This window comes from Lacerta agilis, chromosome 3 (assembly GCF_009819535.1).
Source record: "Lacerta agilis isolate rLacAgi1 chromosome 3, rLacAgi1.pri, whole genome shotgun sequence".
Taxonomy (NCBI): Eukaryota; Metazoa; Chordata; class Lepidosauria; order Squamata; family Lacertidae; genus Lacerta; species Lacerta agilis.
Window position 1 is genome coordinate 20,114,916 of NC_046314.1, and position 22,760 is coordinate 20,137,675.

The window sequence follows — 22,760 nt, forward strand, 5'->3', positions numbered from 1 at the left end:
TGAAATATTTCCACCCAGAGTTGTAGTTATCAACCTTCCACTGAAGACACAAAGATGTAAATCATACAAAGATTAAAGTTTCCCCTTACTGGTTTATATAGTACCATAGATGAAGGTTATGCCAGAAGTATCCAGTAAAAGCGAGATTTTATTTTGTTTTCTGTTCACACAGCCTCTGTTGGGAAGAAAGGTTGAGTGCTGGGCCATGCTCAAGGAAGTTTTTTCCTAAACAAATTAATCAAATCTGTGGCCATTTGGTGTCAGCATGGTATCATACACCCAGTAGAGGGAATTTGTCCCCCCTTCCCTGCTCTTATACACTGAAAGGACACAGGACGGGGTTGTGGGATCATGACGGCTAGCTTCACACTCCCGCTGCCAATGCACACGCTTGGGCATACCCTGTCAGCTCTGAGTTTTGTGATCATTCTGTATGCATAGCGCTTATTCACATGTGGGGAATTGCTGAATGGCCCAGAATTTGCTGCTTTGTTGGTCAGCAGGGGTCATGGCCACAGCATGCACTGACGGAGAGAGAGCATCTTTCGTGTGTACAGCATGTAATGAGGGTTGTGTGAATATCCCCAATATGAAAATACTAAGTGCAGCATGTTACAAGAATAAGAGGATTCTTGGTTATTCATGTTGACGGCCTTGATTCTTTAATACTGGGGAGGATGTAGCTTTAGACATGAAGTCTGCTGAGCCTGAACTTGCCTCTATATCTCATAAAACTGTATAGACTTGCCTCCACTGCCTACAGAGGTGATGCAACCATTACCTAATCTGAACATCCTTAACTAATCATATTAAGTTTTGGTGTGTTCCAATCTGCAAGACACACCAAGTGATTTTATTATTTCAGAGCAACATGTCAGCATTAGCCACTCTTTTTCATTTAGATAAGTGAACAGATTGAAGCATTGGGCAGATAAATTCAATCTCTCTCTCCCCTACTGAAGTATATTAAAGAACACACAGACAAAGGGTTGCTCAAGCCCCACACCCTCTCTCAACCACATCAGAGACATTAGAAAAGTACTTTGATTCCTGTGTTTGTACATGGAATTGAGCAACACTGAAAATAACACTTTAAGCTGCCAACTACTCAAAAATTTACAGCCATTTGATAATTTGTTTGTACCCATAGACTATAAGTGGGACCTGTAATAAAATGGCAGTGTGCAGTCTTCCTCCTCAGTGCACACGTCTGTTGGACATAACCTCCAACATGACCCTTCGTAACAATTTCCTTCCACCTAGTTCTCCATCATTCCTCTCCCCACAAAGTCAGTGGCAACTAAGCATGCTGAATGGGCAGCTTGTTAAATAATTCTCCCCCCGCCCCCGGTTGCTGATATCTCCCTCTTGTGCAATATAAGTGACATTCACTCTTGAACTTGGAAAATATAGGAAATATTTCTATAGGAATATATATGACATATAAAATATATCTTTTTTGTTTTAAACTTTTAAAAAATTGTGTTATTCTATGCTATTTTATTATGAAAAAACACATGTACATTTGCATTACCTTAAACTGTCACTAAGCATGTATCTGAAAGTACTGTCCTTTCTGCATATCCCATTAACAGTTTTAAAGTTAATACATGTGTTTAATGGTAAAATCCTTTCTTTCTCAACCCACCTGTTTTGAGGAGAAACTTACTATTGCAAGGAAAAATATTTCAATATTTACATTACATAATTAAGCAGTAAAACAGAAACAACAAAAGCCAGGAGTAAGTATCCTTCTTTTACAGTAGGCTTGTATTTAGGCCACCAATTTATAGAAACAAGATGACAGCAGACAACAACTTATTTGAAAATTTAATTTTGACTGGACCCATTTTTATGATGTAGTAATTTTCCACAGATGCAGCTTCAACTTGCACACACAGTATATCAGGGACAGGATTTTTTTTTGGATAAAAGTCTTCAGAACATGAGGAGATTCCTGTATGATTGGCATGTTCATTTGTTTACTATTTAATAGCAAATCCAAGGACACATGATAAAGTGAGTTGAAATTTTACATTCCTCTTCCTAAAAGGACAGGATATTTAGCACATGCCACCTGTCTGCTGTTGAATCAATAGTATCCTCATCTTCCATTTCCAACTGTGCAGGTATGTCTGTTTATTAATTGGTTGTTCAAATCTGAATCTAATCTGTCTCATTGACAAACCCTGTCTCTCACAATAGGCCTTAATTAGTTCACTTAGTGTGGTGTGTGCCGTTTTATTTTAAATTGGACCACTGATCCATCTTGGCCAGCTACTTTTAAATTGATAAGGTCATTCTCCATTTTTACTCCTTCCTCGGGCTTCGCCTCGGACATGGTGTTATGTCAGGCAGGGACCTCTCAAGGAGCAAGTCTGCACGCGCTCGGAGCCGCCGTCTTCCTAAAATATATCATAATATATAATGCATCTATCTATCTAGACAGATAAAATAATAGAATAAAATTGTAGAGTTGGAAAATTATCCATTGATATCCCACCCTTCAAAATAAAATGTTTCCAAGGCAGCTTAAAATATAGACTATAATAAAACAATTAAAAGGAACATTATAAAATACATCAAGGCAGAATGCTTTTCAAACCGAATTTAGGAGCCATTAAGCATTGATCCCCAACAATAATGAAGTCAAGGAGTTGAGTGCCAACAAGACGGGAGCCAAATTGGGGCCACCACAAAGAAAAGAGGGAGGTATCAGCATGCTTGAGGGAACCATGAAATATAATTATATATATTTCCTAAATTAGGAGGCAATGCTCCCCCCAGCCCCCCAACAAGAAACAGCCGTGCCATAGCTATGTGCCGTGCCATAGCTATGAAATGTTGAGTTTCAATTGAAAAAGAAACTGAGGAAAACAAAGTCGGGGCAGAGTAGAATCCACGTTGTTTGGACGGAATGGCTTTCTGGAACTCTGTACAGGAACACTTCTGTAGGAATACACGGCAACATTTTGCTGCATGCCCCACTGATAAGGCTCAATCATAAAAAGCCTTGCTGTTGATTCCCTGATTTAATCCCCCCTCGCCCTTCATGCTAAAACTCACCATGGAGAGGACGGGGAAGAAAGGAACAATACTGGCACCTCTCCCCCCCCCCTCCCCAGTGAGGCAAATATCAGATGGATGGGTGATTTAAATTAAGAATGCTATGCATGGAAGGAAGTCTTTCTCCAGAGCTGTATCCCTATAATGCACTTCCTATATGCATACTTCCATGCATACTGTATGTGTTCCTTGATATTCAGACTAGGCACACTCACCTTTTTGAGTCTCCCGGTACTCAGTAATTTCTCACTAGGAACATTCACTTGATCACACAAAAATTCACATGAACCATCTTTGACATCACCCATGGAAAAATTGTCACCACCTAGAAACCAAGGTCATTCAAAACAGCAGTAAGTAATCTGGAAAAGGAGTAAGATTGGATGCAGCACTGTACATGTAGGGTCCTTGGATGGTTGCTCATGAGAAACCAGGCAAAACTCCATCCGTTTCTTTAGTAGTTTTATTGTGCATACTATGTACAGTTCAGAGCTCAAAAGTTCATGTCTGTATCAACCATCTGCAGAATCTGGGAGTGGCCCCTCCCGGTTCTGACCCCAACATAAGAGTTTCGGTATACGAAATCTCCGCCTCCCCTCTTTTCGTTTCACCCCTCTGTGTACTTGGGGTGATGGAAATAGCGTGTCCCCCCCTCAAAGCCCCCCTCCCCCTCCGAAGGAACGGGCCTAATGGGTGAAGAGGGAAACCCCCCAAAAACAGTGTCTTCTCCTCAGTGGGATCAAACCCCTCCTCCCAGTCCCGGGGATCAATCGGGGATGGCGGGAAACTGATAAAGTCACCTACATCTTCGTCCATGGACTCAAAAACCGCTTCCCACTCCCCTCTTCCCTCTGGTACTGGCGATAGATCCGAGAAGGACCAGTCTACTTCTTCTTCGGAATCCTCTCCTCCCACCCCCGTGGATTGAAAGCCCCAAAAGTCTGCCTCCTCCTCATCAATGGTGTTGAACACCCCTTCCAAAGCCTTACCAGGTGGTTTGGGCTTGTCTGGGAACAGTGCGTGGAACTCCTCCACCAAGTATTCCTCCGTAATCGTGTTTGCTGGCACCCACACATTTTCAGAATCCGGCTCCCCCTCCCAAGCCACCAAATACTCGAGTTCACCCCTGCGGCACCGGGCATCCAGAATTTCTGTCGCTTCATTGTAGAAATCACTCTCTTCCATTCTGGGTGGCGGCGGCCCCTCCTGCTCCCCCCATGAAAGCGACCTTCACCCCTATACCTTGACAACAGAGACCTATGAAACACTGGGTGTATCTTCATGGAGTCGGGTAGCTTGAGCTTAAACGCAGTAGCACCACCTCAAAGGGCCTTAACCTCTGGTGCTCTAACTTTTTGCACCTGCCTCTTAGGGGCAGCCCTTGTGAAGATAACTATACCTTGTCCCCCACCCGTATGACTTCCCCTGCCCTGCTGAGTGAGAGGAGTGCAGGGTCTCTCCAACATCCCCAGATCCCCGGCTCTCCAGCTCCTGAGCTGCCTGCCCCTCCCCACTGGAGACTTCACTGCTCCCTCCGCTGGATGAGGAGGTGCTACTGGTCAGGTGGGGCTGAGGCTCTCTATAGCATCCCGAGAGCCCTTCCACCACCCTGCGCTGAGCCGGGGACAGTTCCCTGACAGTACATAAAAAAGCAATTTTTGTAGAATGGACATTTTTCAAAATGTGACTGATGGACTGTTTCAAGCTATGTAGAATTAAATGCCATGCTATTACAAACTTTCCATTTGCACCAGCCTTTCAATGATCCCACCCTTCCGTCCCACACATGCTGTTCTGGGGGGTTCTCCCACCTCACCCCCAAGTTAATGTCAAGGGGTGAAGGGGTGCACAGAGGAGGGAAGAGCTTCCATTGACAGGGCTCCTTAGGTGAATCCCACCCTGGATCTCCTTCCAAACATATGGGTTTCCCCAATATTATGTAAATTATTTTAATCATGGAACTATACAGTCTACTATTTTCAGCACAAAATATTTTAAACAAATAGGTGAACCCATTGCCGTCGGTTAAAATGTGCCAAGTTTAATAATGTCATTAATGATGATTACCGGTACGTTTAAATATAATTTAGATTGCTTACAGTACAATCCTATTTATGTCTACTCAGAAGTAACCCCCCTTCAAGCTCATATGGACTTTCCCCCAGGTGAGTGTGCATAGGACTGCAGCCTTAATGTTGTCTTTTACTTTGCTATATAGCCATTATTTGGAATATATAGTATTCATTTAGTACAAACACGCTTTCATAAATCAATTGCGAACTTTTCCATATTATTTTTTCCTGTACATTCACCCACAATTCCATTGTTCCACAATGCAAATGGTATATTTAAGAAAAGCTGATATTCAAGACACCTGTCATCTTTTAATACCAGCGATGATACTAGATAAAAATGAAATATGAACTTCGACTGTATGCATTTTTCTCTTGGCAAAAAAGTAAGTTTCAGAGCTACCGATATTAAATCTGTGTTTGCAACAATTAGGATAAAGTACAGACTGATGTCACTGAAGTCTCCTTTAAGAAGTTCTAGTCCCTAAACAAAGTTACTCTGTGACTTTTATGAGCCAGATTGTGGGAGGGCGTAGGTACAAAACCTTAATTTTGATTTAAAAAAATTTACCATACAGATTCATGCTTCCTAAGGGGCAAGACCCTTTCAGAGTAAGCTCCAGACCCATATACTGTGTTCCTCCTGTATTCTTTGGATTCTAGCCATAGTATTTTTTTGCCTAAATATCAAGTTTAATTTTTAGCCTTGCCGATTATGACTGTACATGCATTCAGTTGCCCACTAATTCAGGAAACTGTATCATTTGAGGTGAAATGTTTATGACTTTGTAATCAGCGGTTATAGAAACTCCCTGAACATACATTAATGCATTTTCAGGAGTCTACAAATACATCACCGGGGCCTACTGTAAACTTAACTTGGACACCCAGCAGAGAAAGCTTCTAGTTAGCATACTTTACTGGAGTAGTATTAAGTTTTTTAAAGTCTGGTAATATAGGGTGGTAGAAAATATCTCTTTCAAAATGGAACTAGGCTGGGTCTTATGCAGAACATGGTCAAGTCCTGGGTTGCATGAAGAGGATTGCTACAAGCATCCATTTCCAGTTGCTTCTCCCCTAAAAAATGTTCAGGAACCAAGGCTTTTGGGGGGCTTTGTAGAGCAGGAAGAGAGAAAGCCAAGCTTTACTGACTAATAGAAACTCAGCTAATAGTTTTCTGACTAATAGAAACTCACTTTGCACTTCATTCTTCCATGTGCAACCGCCATGAATGTTTTTATTAACGCTCACCTTGTGAATTTGAAACAAGGACAGAATGAGAGATTACCCTAAATACGAGAGATTTAGATCAGCTCGAATATTGGTCCTTCAGGCCTGATCCAAGATGGGTCACAACAGGAGCACTACCACCATGCAAATATATGGTAAACTATTAAGAAATTGGTCCCCAAATGCATGTTTGGGTTAAAGTTGGATCCTGAGTCTGAAATGGTTGAAGATTCACAATCTAGAAGTTTTAGGACATAAATGATGCTGTAATATGAGGCAGGGTAGGGTTCACTGGATAGTGGAAATAGTAGCACTTATCAACAGCATTTGATAGCAGTAGTATGGCACTTGGTATGGATTTATTACTTATTTCTGAACAATATCCAAAGGGGTAGATATCTTAGTTTGCTGCTACATAACAAGTCTTGTTGCACCTTAAAAATGAGCAAATTATGGCACATGCTTTTGTGGGCTCGAGACTATTTTTATATCTGAGTGACATTTTTATATTTTCACAAGACTGAAAGATTTCTACCCTATACTTGCATATGTTTAAGGGGACTCAGCCTTCAAAAGCTTATGCCATATTCTATTTCCTCATCTTCAAGGTGCCAAAGACAATAACTCCAAAGAGAACCATCAGACAGAGATCCAAATAGCTACAGATGCATATATGATTAACAACCTTTCTATAGTTCCCAGAGCTGCCTGAAAAAGGTAAGAAACTCCCCTCCTGCATATAAGCGATATCTGATTTAGTGTAAAAAGCTGCAGCAAAGTGATGGAGCCATGGTGAATCCATGGAAGTGTCTGGTTATATGCATAGGGCTCTGGTTTACTAAGCTATGTATGCCCTGAGCTAAATACCCACAAGGAGGAGCTATGGGACAAACCCCTCCCATACAATCTGGAGCTTGTGGTATTACTTAAGGAGTATGGGATGAAAATGCACTGTAGCTCCAATGCTAACAGATTATCACTAGGAAAGGCCAGTACATACATTTGTGAACCAACTTTAAGAAATACTGGATGCGTTTCATTATATGGTCAAATGATGAAATGTTTATTTAGCATGTATATTTAACTTGAATTTAGCAAATAAAGCTGCAACTTTGAAACTTGCTCTGTATTATATTTGCAATTGGCATCAATCCATTCATTGTTCTACCTCACATCACTGCTGGAAAGTTTGCATTCAGTTTAGACGTTAGTAAGGCAGATGTCAGGGAACTGTCCCCGACTCAGCGCAGGGTGGTGGAAGGGCTCTCGGGATGCTACAGAGATCCTCAGCCCCACCTGACTAGTAGCGAAGGGAGCAGTGAAGTCTCCAGTGGGGAGGGGCAGGCAGCTCAGGAGCTGGAGAGCCGAGGCTCTGGGGATGTTGGAGAGACCCTGCACTCCTCTCGCTCAATGGGCGAGGAGGGAGACACGCTATTTCCGTCGCCCCAAATACGCAGGAGGGTGAAATGAAAAGAGGGGAGGCGGAGATTTCTCCCGGATTCTGCAGATGGTTGATACAGACATGAACTTTTGAGCTCTGAACTGTACATAGTATGCACAATAAAGCTACTAAAGAAACGGATGGAGTTTTGCCTGGTTTCTCATGAGCAACCATCCAAGGACCTTACAGTAGCGTTGTTATTTTCTCCATGCAATGATCAATTTATTCACTCCAAATGTGAGATTTGAATTCCGGCTGATCATTGACTTCAGAAATCATGACAACGAGGTTTACTTAGACTACATGTAAAGCAATCTCATTAAAGCCTGAGCAAGTTTTCTCAGAAGTAAATTCCACTAGCGCCAGTGAAGTATAAACTGGCAACCCCATATAAACATACTTGGGAGCAAGACCCACTGAACTGAACAACACTTGTAATAAATAGAAGATGCTGACTTTTTTAAAAAAGCTTGCTCTTTACTAGAATAAATGAATTATTTTACATTTAGTACATTCTGAAATCACTATCTACATCACTGAAACTGAGAGACAAAAGCAACAGACAAACCTGCTTTGAGAATCAAATAATTTTTGCTGATGATCTGAAATTATATTCATTACATATGCTACATTTTAAATAATCATATACATTTTTAATCTGTAATAATTCTGTTCAGGGGTTCTCTTTAAAAATTCAATTCACAAAACACATTTAACTGCATATGATTCATTTTCACCAGTTTACCCCCACTTTCACTTGACTAAAAAAGATTTACCCTACACAAGTGTATATGCACTATACATTGTATTTTGCTTGAAATTACAGAAGTGTGCAAGCCCTAAACATTAAATCCTATTTAACATAAAACACATGACCATGAAACAACTTCCAGGCACTCACCCAAGCATCAAGGCCTTAAAATCTCAGTAATTCAATGAACAACTCAACGTGCATTGTAAGAATCACATTCTTACCATAATATAATATACAGTAAATAATATACTTAGGAAGTCAAATGCGGAAGATTCCCCATGATTTATATATCTTTAAAAAAATGATACCAGCCAAATTTGGTACAGTAATTCTGATTTCTACCATTCAAGAACTCTCGGTAGCATTAGATTTTATAAGAAATCGGTTCCACTTTTAAAAACACATTAACTTCATGTAGACAGCAAAACCTCACGGAACCTGCAGAAAGCTCCGGGGGTACGATACTGATGCATCCAAATCCCTCCCCCTTTTTTGTTGGAGGGTCCACAGGATCAAGCCCTATTTCTGTGCCAGAGCTGAACTACTGGGCCAGTGGGGGGTGGGGTGGATTTAAAAAAACAAGATCCACACCACACATGATGAGGTTACAAAAACATTTATGGAATACTATCAAAAAGCCTCTTATTCTCACTCCATTTGTTTTCCAAATCTAGGCCTCTAAGAAGTATTTTCTGCTGCAATTTTCCCCACTCAAAATATTGTTTACATGTATAGGGAAGTCTTCTTCAACCAATATGTGTTCTCAACAACAACAACAAATCTCTCTCAATCTACACTTCAGAATGAAGATTCTCAAATGCTTTTAAGTAGCTTCCCTATGGATGTTCAAGTCTTTGAAGCAACTTACCAGTTGTGGGAAAGCATCTATTTATACTGGGTGTGGAAATCTTTTCTTGAATGCTGGGCTTTGGAAGACAGTCTGGGGTCTCTTCAGTGTCTCCTTTTTTCCTTTTTGACATGCACTTTAAAGTTTCACTTTCTTTACTCCAAGGGAGTACAGACAGCATGTGGTCCCTACTTGTAGTATTCTCATTAATCTCAGCCACCCTTTTCCTCTTTTTGCTACATACTGCAGTGGTTTTACTTGACCCTTGCAACACTGGCTCAGGACTCTGTGATTTCTGCAGGCATTGAAAAGGAAGGCTAAGTATACTTTTATGCTTATTACAGTTAGAAGGTGAAAAATAATCTTCAAAAGAAGTATCTTGGTCTTTAGCATACTGAACAGGAGTGAGCACTGATTTCAAGAAGTCATTCTGAGAATCACTCTCACGTATTACCAAGGTATTCAATCCAATACTTGATCTTCTCCTCAGTTTCCTTGGCTTTCTGCCAGTGGAAGAACATTCAGCTACCAGAGAAAGACTTTGATTAAAAGAAGGTAGCTCACTTTCTGAATTTATGTGATAGTTGCTGCTACTTTCAGCAAATTCCAAGTGGTCCAGTTTTTCTGAAGACAGTCTGTAGTCATTGTGTGCCTGGAAAAGGTGACTTGCAGTCTTAGCTGTAAAGCAATCCTTCATTTCACTGTGTTTCTCTGCAGAGGACATTTCAGCTTCTGCCATTGTGGGAAGCAAGCCACCTTCCAAGCAAAACGTATTTCTTAAATGTTTGCCACTGGATTCTTTCGGAGTTGTATGTTTGGAGTCACCTGCATAAACTGGAGAACTCCCTAGCACTTCTCCAGGACCTTCAACTTCAGGCACACATTTGCTACATTCCCTTTTCAGCTTTTTGCTTTTAGAATTTCCCAACAAGTTAGTGAAACTTGAGTTTAAATGGTCACTGCTCTCTCCTACAAGCAGAAAGCAATTAACATTGCATTAAAAGCAGAAAACAACCAGCATCTTAATGATGATTCAAAGAAATTGGCACAACACTATTAAGTCATTTTTGCTAGAGGCTTTAATCCCCAGTGACTTCAGCTTATGTTTGGGTGGGCAAGGTTTGGTGAATATGGCCTTGTGAGCAAAATTGCACCCTTTGGCAACAAGTAACTTGTGACTGGTCAATTCCTGAGATTACTTTGTATCAGTGAAGTTTTGAACAAGGCAAGAGACTTAAAAAGTCATACTTCTATGCTTACAATTAGAAATACATGTACTAGAGCATCAAGAAACTTAGCATTTCCTCCTCATAACTGAGAAAAGTCTATTTCAACAGCTCTCTTCAGTAAAACATCCCATGCAATCCTTAACCTTTGTATGACTATAGCATCATAAACACCATGTCCACTGGTGCAAGCCTTGAAAGATGCCACATAGCCAATTTAATTCCGTATGTATTGTTAAAACATCTTATTTATAATATACTATCTAACATGAGACCATATTTTATATTTATATTTATACACAATACTAGAAGTCTTTTTACCTGATGACAATGCGCAAGCTGAACTGGTAGAAACAAGAATTGATTCATGCATTGCTGGATTAGAACTAGAGTCAGATCCCTGAGACATCTGTGAAGCTAAAAGTGCAAATAATTAGCTAAGTAACTCATAGATTCAATTTTTGTATTTCAATACATGTTAAGGTTCAGAATAGATTTATTAAATACTAATGTGTTGCTGCAGACACCATACATATACTACTATACAGTACTATATTTACAAGCCATTTAGAAATTCAAATTAGCTTTAAATATTTTAGATGTGTTAAGTGTTCAATGTTTAATAGTCATAAAGATACTGAGAGACTTGTATATCTTCAGTGAAGGATTGTTAACAGCTTAAAGGAGTTCTTAAATCTAGATCTGACAGGCAGAATATTCCCCACACTTCTACTGGTTTCTGCTTTTTGATATTGCAGAGAAGGAAAACATGAAAAGAAAATAGTCTATTTATGATTAAAATAAATACAAATGTGCTAGTTTAGAACAAAAAAGTAACATGTTCTTGGGTCTAGGAAAACTTTCACATCCCATCACAACATTTACCCTAAAGCTTAATGCAACGTTTCTCATACGTATTTATATTATGAGCAAATGAACAAGGCTTCAATATGTATGGGTTTAGAGAACATATGCCATGAATAAGCTGCAAAACTTAAGACATCCAACTCAGGTGTTTTACACACTATAACAAAATATATCAGTATGTTTCCAGCACTATCTGGTCTGGTTCAGGGGCAAAATACTGGCAAAATGGTGACAATGCCCAGAAAACATCAGCAGTAAAAAAGTAAAATAATTTTTGCCCTTTCACAAATCACAAGAAACATAGAATCATACCAGTAGGGGAAAGATTTTCTCTTTTCTCCTTCATCTCTTTTATTCTTTTCTCCATTGCACTGCACTGATACTTTATTTTACTTGCTGGGCTGTAGACTAATGAACCATCATCTTCAAATAACAAAACTGGTGCATCTGTTTCTAAAAGGCAAATTGTAAGGAGGATTCAATATTCAATGTAACAGTTTGTAAAGCTAACAATACCTTCAATAGCTACAGGTTTTGAGCAAGTTTCCAAAAACTTTCCAAGCGTATATAAACAAGTGGGAAATACAACTAGAATGCTGCAGTGTATCTTTACCTCCTAACAATATCGTTCTGGTTCATGGTTCTAGCCAATCAACTATAGCCCCCCATAGGACAGGACATTCACCCAATTCAATATTCAATTCAGTTTATTGTGGCCAAGAGATTAAAGTTGAAACATGACAGATTCAGTCACAGTCGATAAAAGAACCAAACAGATACAATACAACAGAGGCAGTCAATGTGGTGTTGTCTACAAGTTATTGGACTCCGATTCCTATAATTCCTCACTATTGGCCATGCTGGCTGAAACTGATGAGAGTCCAAGAACGTATGGAGGTGTTCACATTAGCTACTATTGCACTACAACAGGCTTCCTCAAACTCGGCCCTCTAGATGTTTTGAGCTACAATTCCCATCATTCCTGACCACTGCTAGCTAGGGATCATGGGAGTTGTAGGCCAAAAACATCTGGAGGGCCGAGTTTGAGGAAGCCTGCACTACAATATAGAGATATGAGGTGGCATAAGCAACACATGCTTAGTATCCTTGGGGAAAACCACCCAAGGATTTGTCAATTAGAAAAGAAATGAGTAGTATGGCTCCTAATATAAAAGGATTGTTTGGTAAAGAGGATGCTGGAATTTATAAAGAGGACAATATGAAGAACTTTTCACTGCAAATGATGCGAAGCGAGGTGTGCCCAGTTTGGGGTGCACTTTGGGATGACAAGGAAATATGCAACAATACTTTACAAAAGAAGAGAAGAGATCAGAAGACAGCGTGGACTGACTTTTGGGCTCAGGAGTTTGGGAGGGTTGGTGTGGGTTAAAAAGGACAAATGTTATTTCTCTCTCTATAACTGGTCAAGACGGATGGACTGGATATTGGTGACAATGTGGGAATGTTAAGAATTATTAGCTAAAATTTTTGAGACCGGGGGAGGGAAGGGTGTAGAAAAAAGAAGAAATTTAGGTGTAAAATTAGTTTAAATCGGGGAAATTTGACAAGGATATAGGAGAGTCACAGAAGCAATTTGGGAGCTGAGGAGTAAAACTATAAGGAGTTAAGCTTAATATAGTATGATTTGTGTGAAAGGATAAGGAGATAAATTTAAATGGATGGGTAATATAGATATGACTATGAATTTGGGAAACTGGTAAAGAGGATAAATTATGAATTCAATGGGGGGCAACTGAGGAAGTCAAGTGATAATGAAATTGAGGAAAGGATGAATGTTTGGCCTAAGGAAAGGGGCTAGACTTAAGCAATGATTTTCTGTATGTTAATTATGTTAAATTTGAAATGTTTAATGTTTTCTCCTGTGAGGGAGGGGATGAAATTTCTCTCCCCAGTGAGAGGGGGGAATGAAAAAATTTAACAGTTATGTAATGTGCTTAAAATTGTTAAAATCAATTAAAAAATTTTTTTAAAAAAGGGTAGCCCCACATAGAGTGCACTGCAGTAGTCCAAGTGGGAGATAACTAGAGCATGCACCACTCTGACAAGACAGTCTGCGGGCAGGTAGGGTCTCAGCCTGTGTACCAGATGGAGCTGGTAGACAGCTGGCCTGGACTCAGAAATATATCCAGCCAAAGAGGAGTGCAGAGGAAGCTAGCCCAGAACAGAGACTATAACTACGTATGACAGCTGAGCACGCCTGGGATTCTCCTTTCTAACCAGAGACTGCAGAGTGGGAAATCAAAGGATTCAGAGCACATTGACCCCAAATCCCTCCTTTAACTGGCCACTGGGGAGGATTTGAGAAAGTTGCAGAGAAACAAGTTTGTGGAAAATTTATTTGCTCCTGTTCCTCTTTCCTCCACAAATGATCAATCAGTTGGGAAAGACAAAAAAGAGGAAGCAAAATAGTGAAGGAAGACATTTGCCTTCTCCCTTCTCATGGTTTATCTGACCCTACAAATTTCACAGGGGCCTCCACTTCTTGATATTAGTTTCAATTACAAATGGAAAACCATTCCTTAAGACTATCCCAGGATTCCTTTTCAGTGCATTAGAACAGGTTTTATACTTGCCTGTTGCTGCTTTTTGTATAGCTAACTCTTTAGTCAGAACACCGATCCTTTTTTGTAGTCTCCTGTCATTTTCCGGAGCTTTTCTAACAATGTCTTTGGGCTGCATGCATTTGTGCTATGAAAGAACAACAACCAAATATTTAAAGCATTCATAAATCTAAGAAATAATACTTCTTTCACATTTATCACAGGACATGGGAAGATAGAAATACTGTATATAAGGTATAATATATTTCCACCAATCCCCAAGCCACAGCACAGCCGCCAAAACATTCCTACGCATATCTAGCAGTCTTGTCAGCATGTGTGCACTGGTTTCCCCACTATAAGTATGCAATTTCAAAACTGCAGGAACACTGCATGAACAGCTTTTTTATTTTATTTTAAGGAGATACTATCTTGGAAATCCACATGAAGCCTGCTGAGTAAGATAAACTGAAACACTCCAAAGGGTGGGTTTTGCACATCCCATACTAACCTATAATAATAATTAAAAAAAAAAACAGGCTACAGACATTTTGGCTTCATATGAGAAATTGAGTGACCTACCATAAATTTATGGAGGGAAAAGGAAGGTTGGCGGGGGGCAGCTGATAACTGCAATGTTAATAATAAACATTACTAGATAATTTTCTCAGGGTGCAAGGCTGGAATGTTAGTAAACACCCCTAACTGAACCCCAGGTCACTTATAGGTAAGTTGGACTTCGGAACACATGTGCTAAATTTTAAGCATTCAACCCACTGATAACTTTCAGAGGACCAAAGATTAATTAGGATCAATTTGAAATAAAAATTAAAGGTTACATTCAAGACCATTAGGAAACTATATACACACCTTTTTAATAAATTGAGGTAACCCTTCATTAGTATTTATTGCAGGATACAGTGACTCATCAACATGTGCTCCTGCTTCTCGGCATCTGAGCAAAACAAAACAAAAACGAATTCATATATATCTTTAGTGTATAATGTTTTTGCAAAGCCACAGCTGGTCACAACTCCTAGAGGGTATCTTGCTCCAAAGGGCTCAAACCTCGGGAGGTGGTGAATTCTCATTAATTGGAGTTTTTAAAAATACTGTAGGTTAAGATGCCCATCTGTCAGGGATTCTTTATCTGTGATTCCTGCATTGAACTAGATGACCCTTTGGATCTCTTCCAAATCTACAATTCTATAGTCTACTTCTCATCTGTTCCTTCCATCATATCTAAGATCCCTTAGAGTTATATTTTTTTCTAGAAAGCTCAGATCACCAAATGAACCACTTGCCTGCTTGTAAAAGGGACGTTTAATATGCTACAAGTTCTATTTATACTCATTAGAATGAAGATAGAGCACAAAGCTGTAAATAAACTAGTAATTTAGGCACTGGATAGGAAGGACAGGGGTCACATTCCTTAGTTTTGCTGGCACCCAGAGTTCAAGACAAAGCCCTTCTGGCAAGGCTTAAATGTCAGTCACTCTGTTTTATGTTCAAAGTGAGCATCCTTGGTCTTTCCTATTCTTTTGAAACCACAAGCACTGGAATTTAAATGAGAGAACATACACTGTTTCTAATACTTACACTTTTATCAGCCATTTCTTCAGTCCTGAAAACTCAGGAACATAAAATTGGCCAGTTACCAACAGCTAACCTCTTGCTAACATGCATGGCTGTAGCTTCCCTATCTGTGAGCATGCCAAAAAGTTTCAATCTTTTATGTCATGCCTAATCTAGTCAAACCAACCAAGACAAATTTGAAAATCCACACACAGCAGGCAGTAACAGAAAGTAAAACAAAATATTTGCAATGTGGTATAACAGATACGTTTCTTCCCAGCTACTATGCCTTCATATACAGCCTTTCCTAGGAAACCATAGATCTGTTACAGAAGCTTCAGAGATTATGGACTTTATATATATAAATTACAAGCTATGATCTGTGCAAGTGCAAAAAGCTAATTTTCACATGAAAGTGTTTTCAGTGTAAGCATTTCATTATAGATCAAATGGTCTTGACATGTATTTTCTAAGAACACACAGGGTCAATATTTCTCACCCAAAGCAGGTATGCATTTTCAGTATCTATATAAAAGGAGTAAATCTTTTGATAAGAGATTGTGACCTGAATTTTGTGTGATGAATGATGTGAACACTTCACAGAGCATTTGAACTGCCAGTTTTCTAATAATGGGCTTAAACTGTTACTGTGTTACTCTGCAGCACTATTGTCCAATCTGCACTCCAAGAAATTCTAGGGTTATTCTAAAGCCTATTTATAAGAAAGAACTGTCCTCCATTGTCAAACTTTACTCATCATATGATGATGTTACCAACAAACTCATTTTCTGAGTGTCTATCCTTCTTTACAGGTAGGGAGCCGTGTTGGTCTGCCATAGTCAAAACAAAATAAAAATAAAAAATCCTTCCAGTAGCACCTTCGAGACCAACTAAGTTTGTTCTTGGTATGAGCTTTCGTGTGCATGCACACGTCTTCAGATACACTGAAACAGAAGTCCCTCTTTCAGTGTATCTGAAGAAGTGTGCATGCACACGAAAGCTCATACCAAGAACAAACTTAGTTGGTCTCTAGGGTGCTACTGGAAGGATTTTTTTATTTTTTATTTTATCCTTCTTTTGACACTATAGATGAAACTGCACTACTTATGAAAAAGGGTGTGGTATCAAGATGGTTGAAAAAATTCTAAGCTTTGTATACATATAAGGAATATTTTAGTGGGGGAGGTCTCAAATAACATGAAGACAGAACATGCTGAATAATTTCTTTTGGGGAAGGTCCTGGCTGGATCTCCGAATAAGAGCACTTCACAATTGTAATGTTTTGTTGTGGGTCCTTCCAGGTTCAAGGCAAAACGTTCTGTCTCCTAAGACAGACCAGCAGCTATCTGCCACCCCTAGGGCATCAACCTCCTCCTGATTTCCCTGCTGTGGCTTTCCAATACCATCTGATGTAGGGTCTTTCTATAGTAAAATGGCCTTGCAGATTGTCTGTACTGCTTTACCACAGCAGCAAGTAATGTTTAGAGTTTAGCAATACTAAACTGTTAGTTTACTATTGTTAAACATTAAGCATCCACAGAAATTCAGCATTGCAATAAGGCTATCATTCCATCACATCAAGCATTTAGGCTTGCCAGGGGAAACGATACTCCTTCTCCTCCCCTTGCACACTGTGCTGGGAGTTCTCCTGAACCCCTACCCAAGCCAATTTTGGAGGGCGGAGAGGGGAAAGCCCCATTATGAAAGTCAAAGTTCTTGCATAGGAGTTCTGCTGACAGAGTTTATTAGTTTAACCCCACCCAGTATTTGTATTGCCACAGCAAAACAGAAATGGCAAGGGCTACTGGGAGGGCTGATCCTGAAGGGATCTAAACTGCAGGTTACTGCTGGGTTGTTCTCAAATAACATCAGTTCTCCAAAGCAACAGTGTTTCAATTAATGTTCTTATATTTTCATGTTTCAATTATGTCAGAACTTGTTATGAACTTCTCAGAAAACTTTTGTTGATTAGGTAATCAATAAACTTTATAAATAAACAAGCTCATCCACTGCCCTGGGAGAACGGAGAGCACATCTTCAACTACGCCGCAGAATACTCTGCAACAGGGGTGTTCCACAACAAAGGAGTTAACACAGAAAATCCCTAATTTGCAATCTCTTGATATAAAATGCAGATTACGAAAACATGAGACAGCAGCAAAAAAAAATTAAGTAGCTGAACAATGCACTTCTAGTGACACCTAGTGATCTTACAGTTGTAAAGCATGCACATTATAAATATACCCCAGACATCTGGTATATTTTACTAATGAAGTTGAAAATGTATACAGTCATGAAAACATTTGCCAGATTGCATTGGTGCGCCACAAAATTAAATTTTAATACTCAGCTGATCTAAGCAAATACTACAGACAGCTAATTTTGACATCCCTTGCTTTTTCTTGTTCTTTTCCCAAAACTCAATACACCTGAAGCATTAATGAAGAATTCTTCATTAATGTCACAGCCAACAAAGCTTTGGCTATCAAACATGAATTCTAAAACATAAAAATAATTGAAGAAAGATCAGCTATCAAAGCCAACAGCCTGCACAGATAAAGAGCAAGATAACCCATTTAAGAATTGGGTAAATTAAATGCACTTGTTTCCAGAACACCAAATAAGAAATTATTATGCTTTACATTTTTTTCATCCTTTTGACATATCCTGTGCCCATGCCAGGCTTATGTCTCTAAAGATTACAAAAATGAAATCCTGATTTTACGTGTTTGTGTGTGTGTGTGTGTGTGTGTGTGTGTGTGTGCACACACACACACTCACACTTGTAGTTTACACTGAATTTTACTGTACCATTTTTCTTCTTTGGGTATAAACATTTTGTTTAGAAAAAAAATACTTGATACTTACATATATACTTCTGTCACGGGACCATTCGGCCATCTAGCCCAGTATTGTCTACTACTCTGATTGGTAGCAACTCTCCAAGATCTTCCCCTGCTGTGGTACCCAAGATGCTGTTAACTGGCAATGCTAAGGATTGAACTCGGGACCTTCTGCAAGGTACTTCTGAGCTATGAGTTCTCCCCAATGTGTGCCTCCTTTGAGAGGCTCAGCCTTGGATCTTGCATAATTGTTGTCACCAGCAGTTGTTGCTTGCAACCATTTTATTCAAATATGCAACTACATACTGCATTTTTTGATATCCACACTGATGCTACTAGCATTCTGCTTTCAGTATTTTGCCCTTCATACCCTGGAGATTGGCCAGTTGCCTCTGAAACAAAAGGTTCATAGTTTGGAGGTGTTCCTGTACCCATCTCTGTTACTTGCGCTACAGTATTTTCAATGGGTAGGGCTGCCTTTTTTCAGCTATGGCTGATATGCCAACTTTGGCTTTTCCGGGACAGGGATTGCCAGGCCATGGTGATTCATGCATTGGTAACCTCAAGACTTGGTTGTATTCAACTAATTTTTACTCAGAATAGACTGTTGATGGGCACAAACTACCAGCAGCCCATAACTGCCTTCCTTAAAAGCTTGCACTAGCTGCCAATATATTACTGGGCTAAGTTCAAGGTTAATTGTATTAATTTACAAGGCCATTAACAACCTGGGTCCAGGATACCTTAAAAACCACCTGATTTCTTATATCCCTGCCAGATCACTGAGGTCTTCAAGGGAGTCACCGTTCGTGGTCATCCATGTCTCAGACATATGCCTTGCAGCCACCAGGAGCCACAGCATTGTGGGCCCAACTCTGCTAAACTCCCTCCCAGCTGAGATATACCTTGCAGCCTGCTGAACTTGGTGCACTTGGTGATGACCTTTCTATTTCTGTTGACATTTTAAGTATGTTGTATTACACTTAACTAGGAAATTTATGGGTTTTTTAACCCATGTTTTTGGTTTGCTTTAAACGCCACATTATATGGATGATGAACTGTTTTACTGATTGTTCTTCAAATTGCTATGTGACCATCTATGGTGAAAAGCAGTCTACAGATACTGGCAGTACTTACTTTTCAACCCAAAGCACTGATACTAGTTTAATGCTAGCCTTCTGAGCTCTATTCCATGTGGAGGAGCGTCCTTCTTTAAAGATTACGTGAGTCACTTGCTTGTTGAAAGTCTTAGAAACCTATAGAACATAAGAACATAAAGTATCGCCCTATAAGTTGTACTGAAAAGCAATACATTATGACACACCACTTTACTAGGTAAGCAGATAATGCGCAGGTTTTAAAAATGTGTCATTAACACATTTGATTTAGACAGAAAAACAAGCTGATTAATTCTAAAGTGCTTTGCTATACACCTTGGCCACAGTCCAACACACAGGGGAGTGTGATTAAATTCATTGATATTCTTAGGTAGCAACATTTGTTACAATGTGTAACCAACTGTTACACTTACAATCATTTTGCTTTCTTCAAAAAAGAATAACTTACTTTTGCTCCCATATCAATAAGTTGTTGAGTAAAAATTTTAGAGTAGTTTTCCGTTCTGCTGGATGACCATACGTCAACATAGGCTACAACACCTATAAAGGAATAAAAAAGAAAGATCTAAATCAGGGTCCCCAAACTAAGGCCTGCGGGCCGGATACGGCCCCCGACGACCCCCGCTGCTGCCGCCCGCTCTTACCGGCGCGGCTGCCCATCTCCAGGTCAGCACAGCACCGGAAATAGCTTTTGCGCATGCGCAAAGCGTCATTTCCGGTGCACTTCTGGGTCTGCGGAGGCCTGGTGCCGTGCCAACCCAGAAAAAGCGAGTGTGCACGCTCCCTAGAGATGTAAAATTTCCGGGAATTTTGAAGCTCAGAAAACCCCCCAGTTTTTTCCTCTCTTTTTTTTTGGAAAAAACGGACATTTTTGGAAAAATTGAAAAAAATGCTACATTAGCACTTCTTTTTTCTTTTCCAGATTGAAAGTCATTCTGTTACTTTAGAAACATAAAATATAACTATGGACAATTTTAATGGGCATAAAATTATCACAACTAGCATATTAAAAATATAGTGTATCCAAACAATTATTACAAACAGAATTTGCTTTTAAAATATTATTTATTTGTATTTGTAACAAATGGAGCAACAATCTCCTGAACTGTTTTTACTAGTTTATGTGGAACAAAAAAAAACCAAAAAAACTCCACAAAACAATTTTTAAAAACCCAGAAGTAACAATTATTCATATTTCCTCTCCACAGTATTTAAAAAAAATCATTCTCATAAAAAGAACTGAAGAAGGAAGTGGGACTAAGTTTCAATGAATGGGCATGAAATTTAATCAGAATCATTTTCTGAGCTGTAATTAAGTATATACTTTCAGGCCCTTTTTGTTGCTCTATATTTTCTTCCAGTGCTTTGAGGCCTAGTGAAGAGGAACAGAACCAATGCATATCACACGCATGCAAAAACAAAACTGAAACCTTTTTCTTTTCTGGTGACAACAGCACCTCCTTAAGGAAGAAATGTATCTTGTTCTTGCATTGGAGAGTTCAGTTTGTAACCTAGGACATGCTTGTCCTCACAGAAATTAGAATAATCTGATACCATACATATTTTTTAGAAATGATTTATAAAATATTTGAACCCCTTATCTTAAAATATTTTATTCATCATGTTAAAATAAAACATTCCATAATTATTTTTTTATTTTTTCAATTTTTCGGAAAAAAAACAAAAAAGGCTTCAGGAAAAAACCCGGGTTTTTTTCTGATTTTTTCCCGGGCCTTCACATCTCTGGCGCTCCCCCACTGCATGATCTGGCCCACTGCGCGGTCAGCGCCAGAGGAACTGGACGGAGGCCAGGTAAGTTTGGGGACCCCTGATCTAAATAGTAGGAAATGTTGAATAATATTGCCACTTTTAGGGTGCAGTGTCAGGATTATGTCAGTTAATTCCCACTTTACAACATATCCATATAGTTCTCCTTACTCACCGCCTTGTGGGACATCCTCGAGAGAAGAAAAAACTAAGGAGTAAACCCAACGCAAATCTAGAGGAGTGCCTAAGATGGTTGCATTGCATCTTGTATGCCTCCTTTTGGCATACTCCTACAGCCAAGCTGCCGCCAAATGTATTGCTCTGCTTTCCTTTGAACCACATCAGTGAGGCCAACAGTGGGGTCTTGTCATCTGGGCAACCCAGGTGTATGTGTGTGTGTGTGTGTGTATACACCTCCATCCTTTTAAACTGTGTGTGTGTAAGGTGCATAGTCATATATTTTGGGGGAGGGGGTGTTTTTAGCTTGTTCTTCAGATGCTGGCCTGTATAGAAATTTAATAAATCATCATCACCACCACCACTCTGTAGCTAAGGAAGTATCAACATCGTACAAAAAGGAAGGTACTGTACTGTATATTCAGTACTGTTTAAAATTGGGATTTATTAAGAAACTGGGTACACATCATGCTGTCTGTCACATTATACAGTCAGCCATGGAAAACGAGCAGGAGGGCTGAGCGGAGGGGCTCTTGAACTTGATCTGGAGGCTCCCTCCCCCAACCCCCAAACATTTCTAGTGAGCCCCCAAGAGTTAACTTCACGCACATGCCTTAGGAAGAAGCGGGTGGGCGAGTGCGAGGGGGGAGAGAAAAGGCTGCAACCTCCGCGCGCCCCTGCCCGTGAGTCTGCCTCCTTCGTAGACCCAGCTTTCACCCCAACCTGGAAAAAGTCCTCTGCCTGAGGGCCTCCCACCCTCCCCGTCGCCAGTCCAAGCCGACTAAAACGGGCAGACCCCGCTCTCCTTTGCCCGCACATGTTGGGAAAGCACTCCAGGGGCTCCCCCATCCCCACTGGGAGGCCTGACAAGAGGCCGCCTCTCCGCCGGGCCGGTACCTGTCAGGACAGGCCGGGCACAAAGCGGCGGGCCGTCGGTCACATCCATGAGGAAGGTTCAAAAGAAACCGCCATCGGCTGCAGGGGCATGCGCACTGAGCATGCCTCTCTCTCGTCCCTTTCTTCCGGTCCCGCTCTTGCCTCACGAAAACCATAGAGAGAAAGTAAAAGTGGGCGTGGGCTTTCCCCCCTATGAGCGTCATAAGGGACGGAGAAAGTTCCAAAGCGGGATGTCGCCTCGTCCTTCTCCAACTATCGAAAGACAGAATCGTTCAGGGAGCTGAAAAGCAATGGAAATCAGGGAGCTCTTACAAAAGCT

At 40.1% G+C, this 22,760-nt stretch overlaps 2 protein-coding genes across 3 annotated transcripts in view; both read right to left on the reverse strand.

Moving 5' to 3' along the window:
• The window catches only part of MCPH1 (microcephalin 1), a 102,442-nt gene extending 79,901 nt beyond the window's left edge, over positions 1 to 22,541 (reverse strand). Inside the window, exons 1-9 of one of the 2 annotated variants that reach the window (XM_033142992.1) lie at positions 22,442 to 22,541; positions 20,049 to 20,140; positions 19,620 to 19,738; positions 14,935 to 15,019; positions 14,098 to 14,212; positions 11,816 to 11,956; positions 10,958 to 11,053; positions 9,432 to 10,379; positions 3,282 to 3,391 (exon numbers count right to left, since the gene is read on the reverse strand). In XM_033142992.1, coding sequence (XP_032998883.1) covers positions 3,282 to 3,391; positions 9,432 to 10,379; positions 10,958 to 11,053; positions 11,816 to 11,956; positions 14,098 to 14,212; positions 14,935 to 15,019; positions 19,620 to 19,738; positions 20,049 to 20,140; positions 22,442 to 22,490 — 1,755 coding nt within the window. In that variant the 5' untranslated portion in view covers positions 22,491 to 22,541. The remainder of the gene's footprint in view (positions 1 to 3,281; positions 3,392 to 9,431; positions 10,380 to 10,957; positions 11,054 to 11,815; positions 11,957 to 14,097; positions 14,213 to 14,934; positions 15,020 to 19,619; positions 19,739 to 20,048; positions 20,141 to 22,441) is intronic. The other variant, XM_033142993.1, reaches the window with a different exon arrangement.
• LOC117043387 (small ubiquitin-related modifier 3-like) lies at positions 1,929 to 2,356 on the reverse strand. Its single transcript, XM_033142995.1, is given in 4 exon segments — positions 1,929 to 2,091; positions 2,093 to 2,141; positions 2,144 to 2,225; positions 2,228 to 2,356. Coding segments are annotated over 4 exon segments (273 nt in total). The 5' UTR covers positions 2,342 to 2,356; the 3' UTR covers positions 1,929 to 2,063.
• Positions 22,542 to 22,760: the final 219 nt, after the last annotated feature.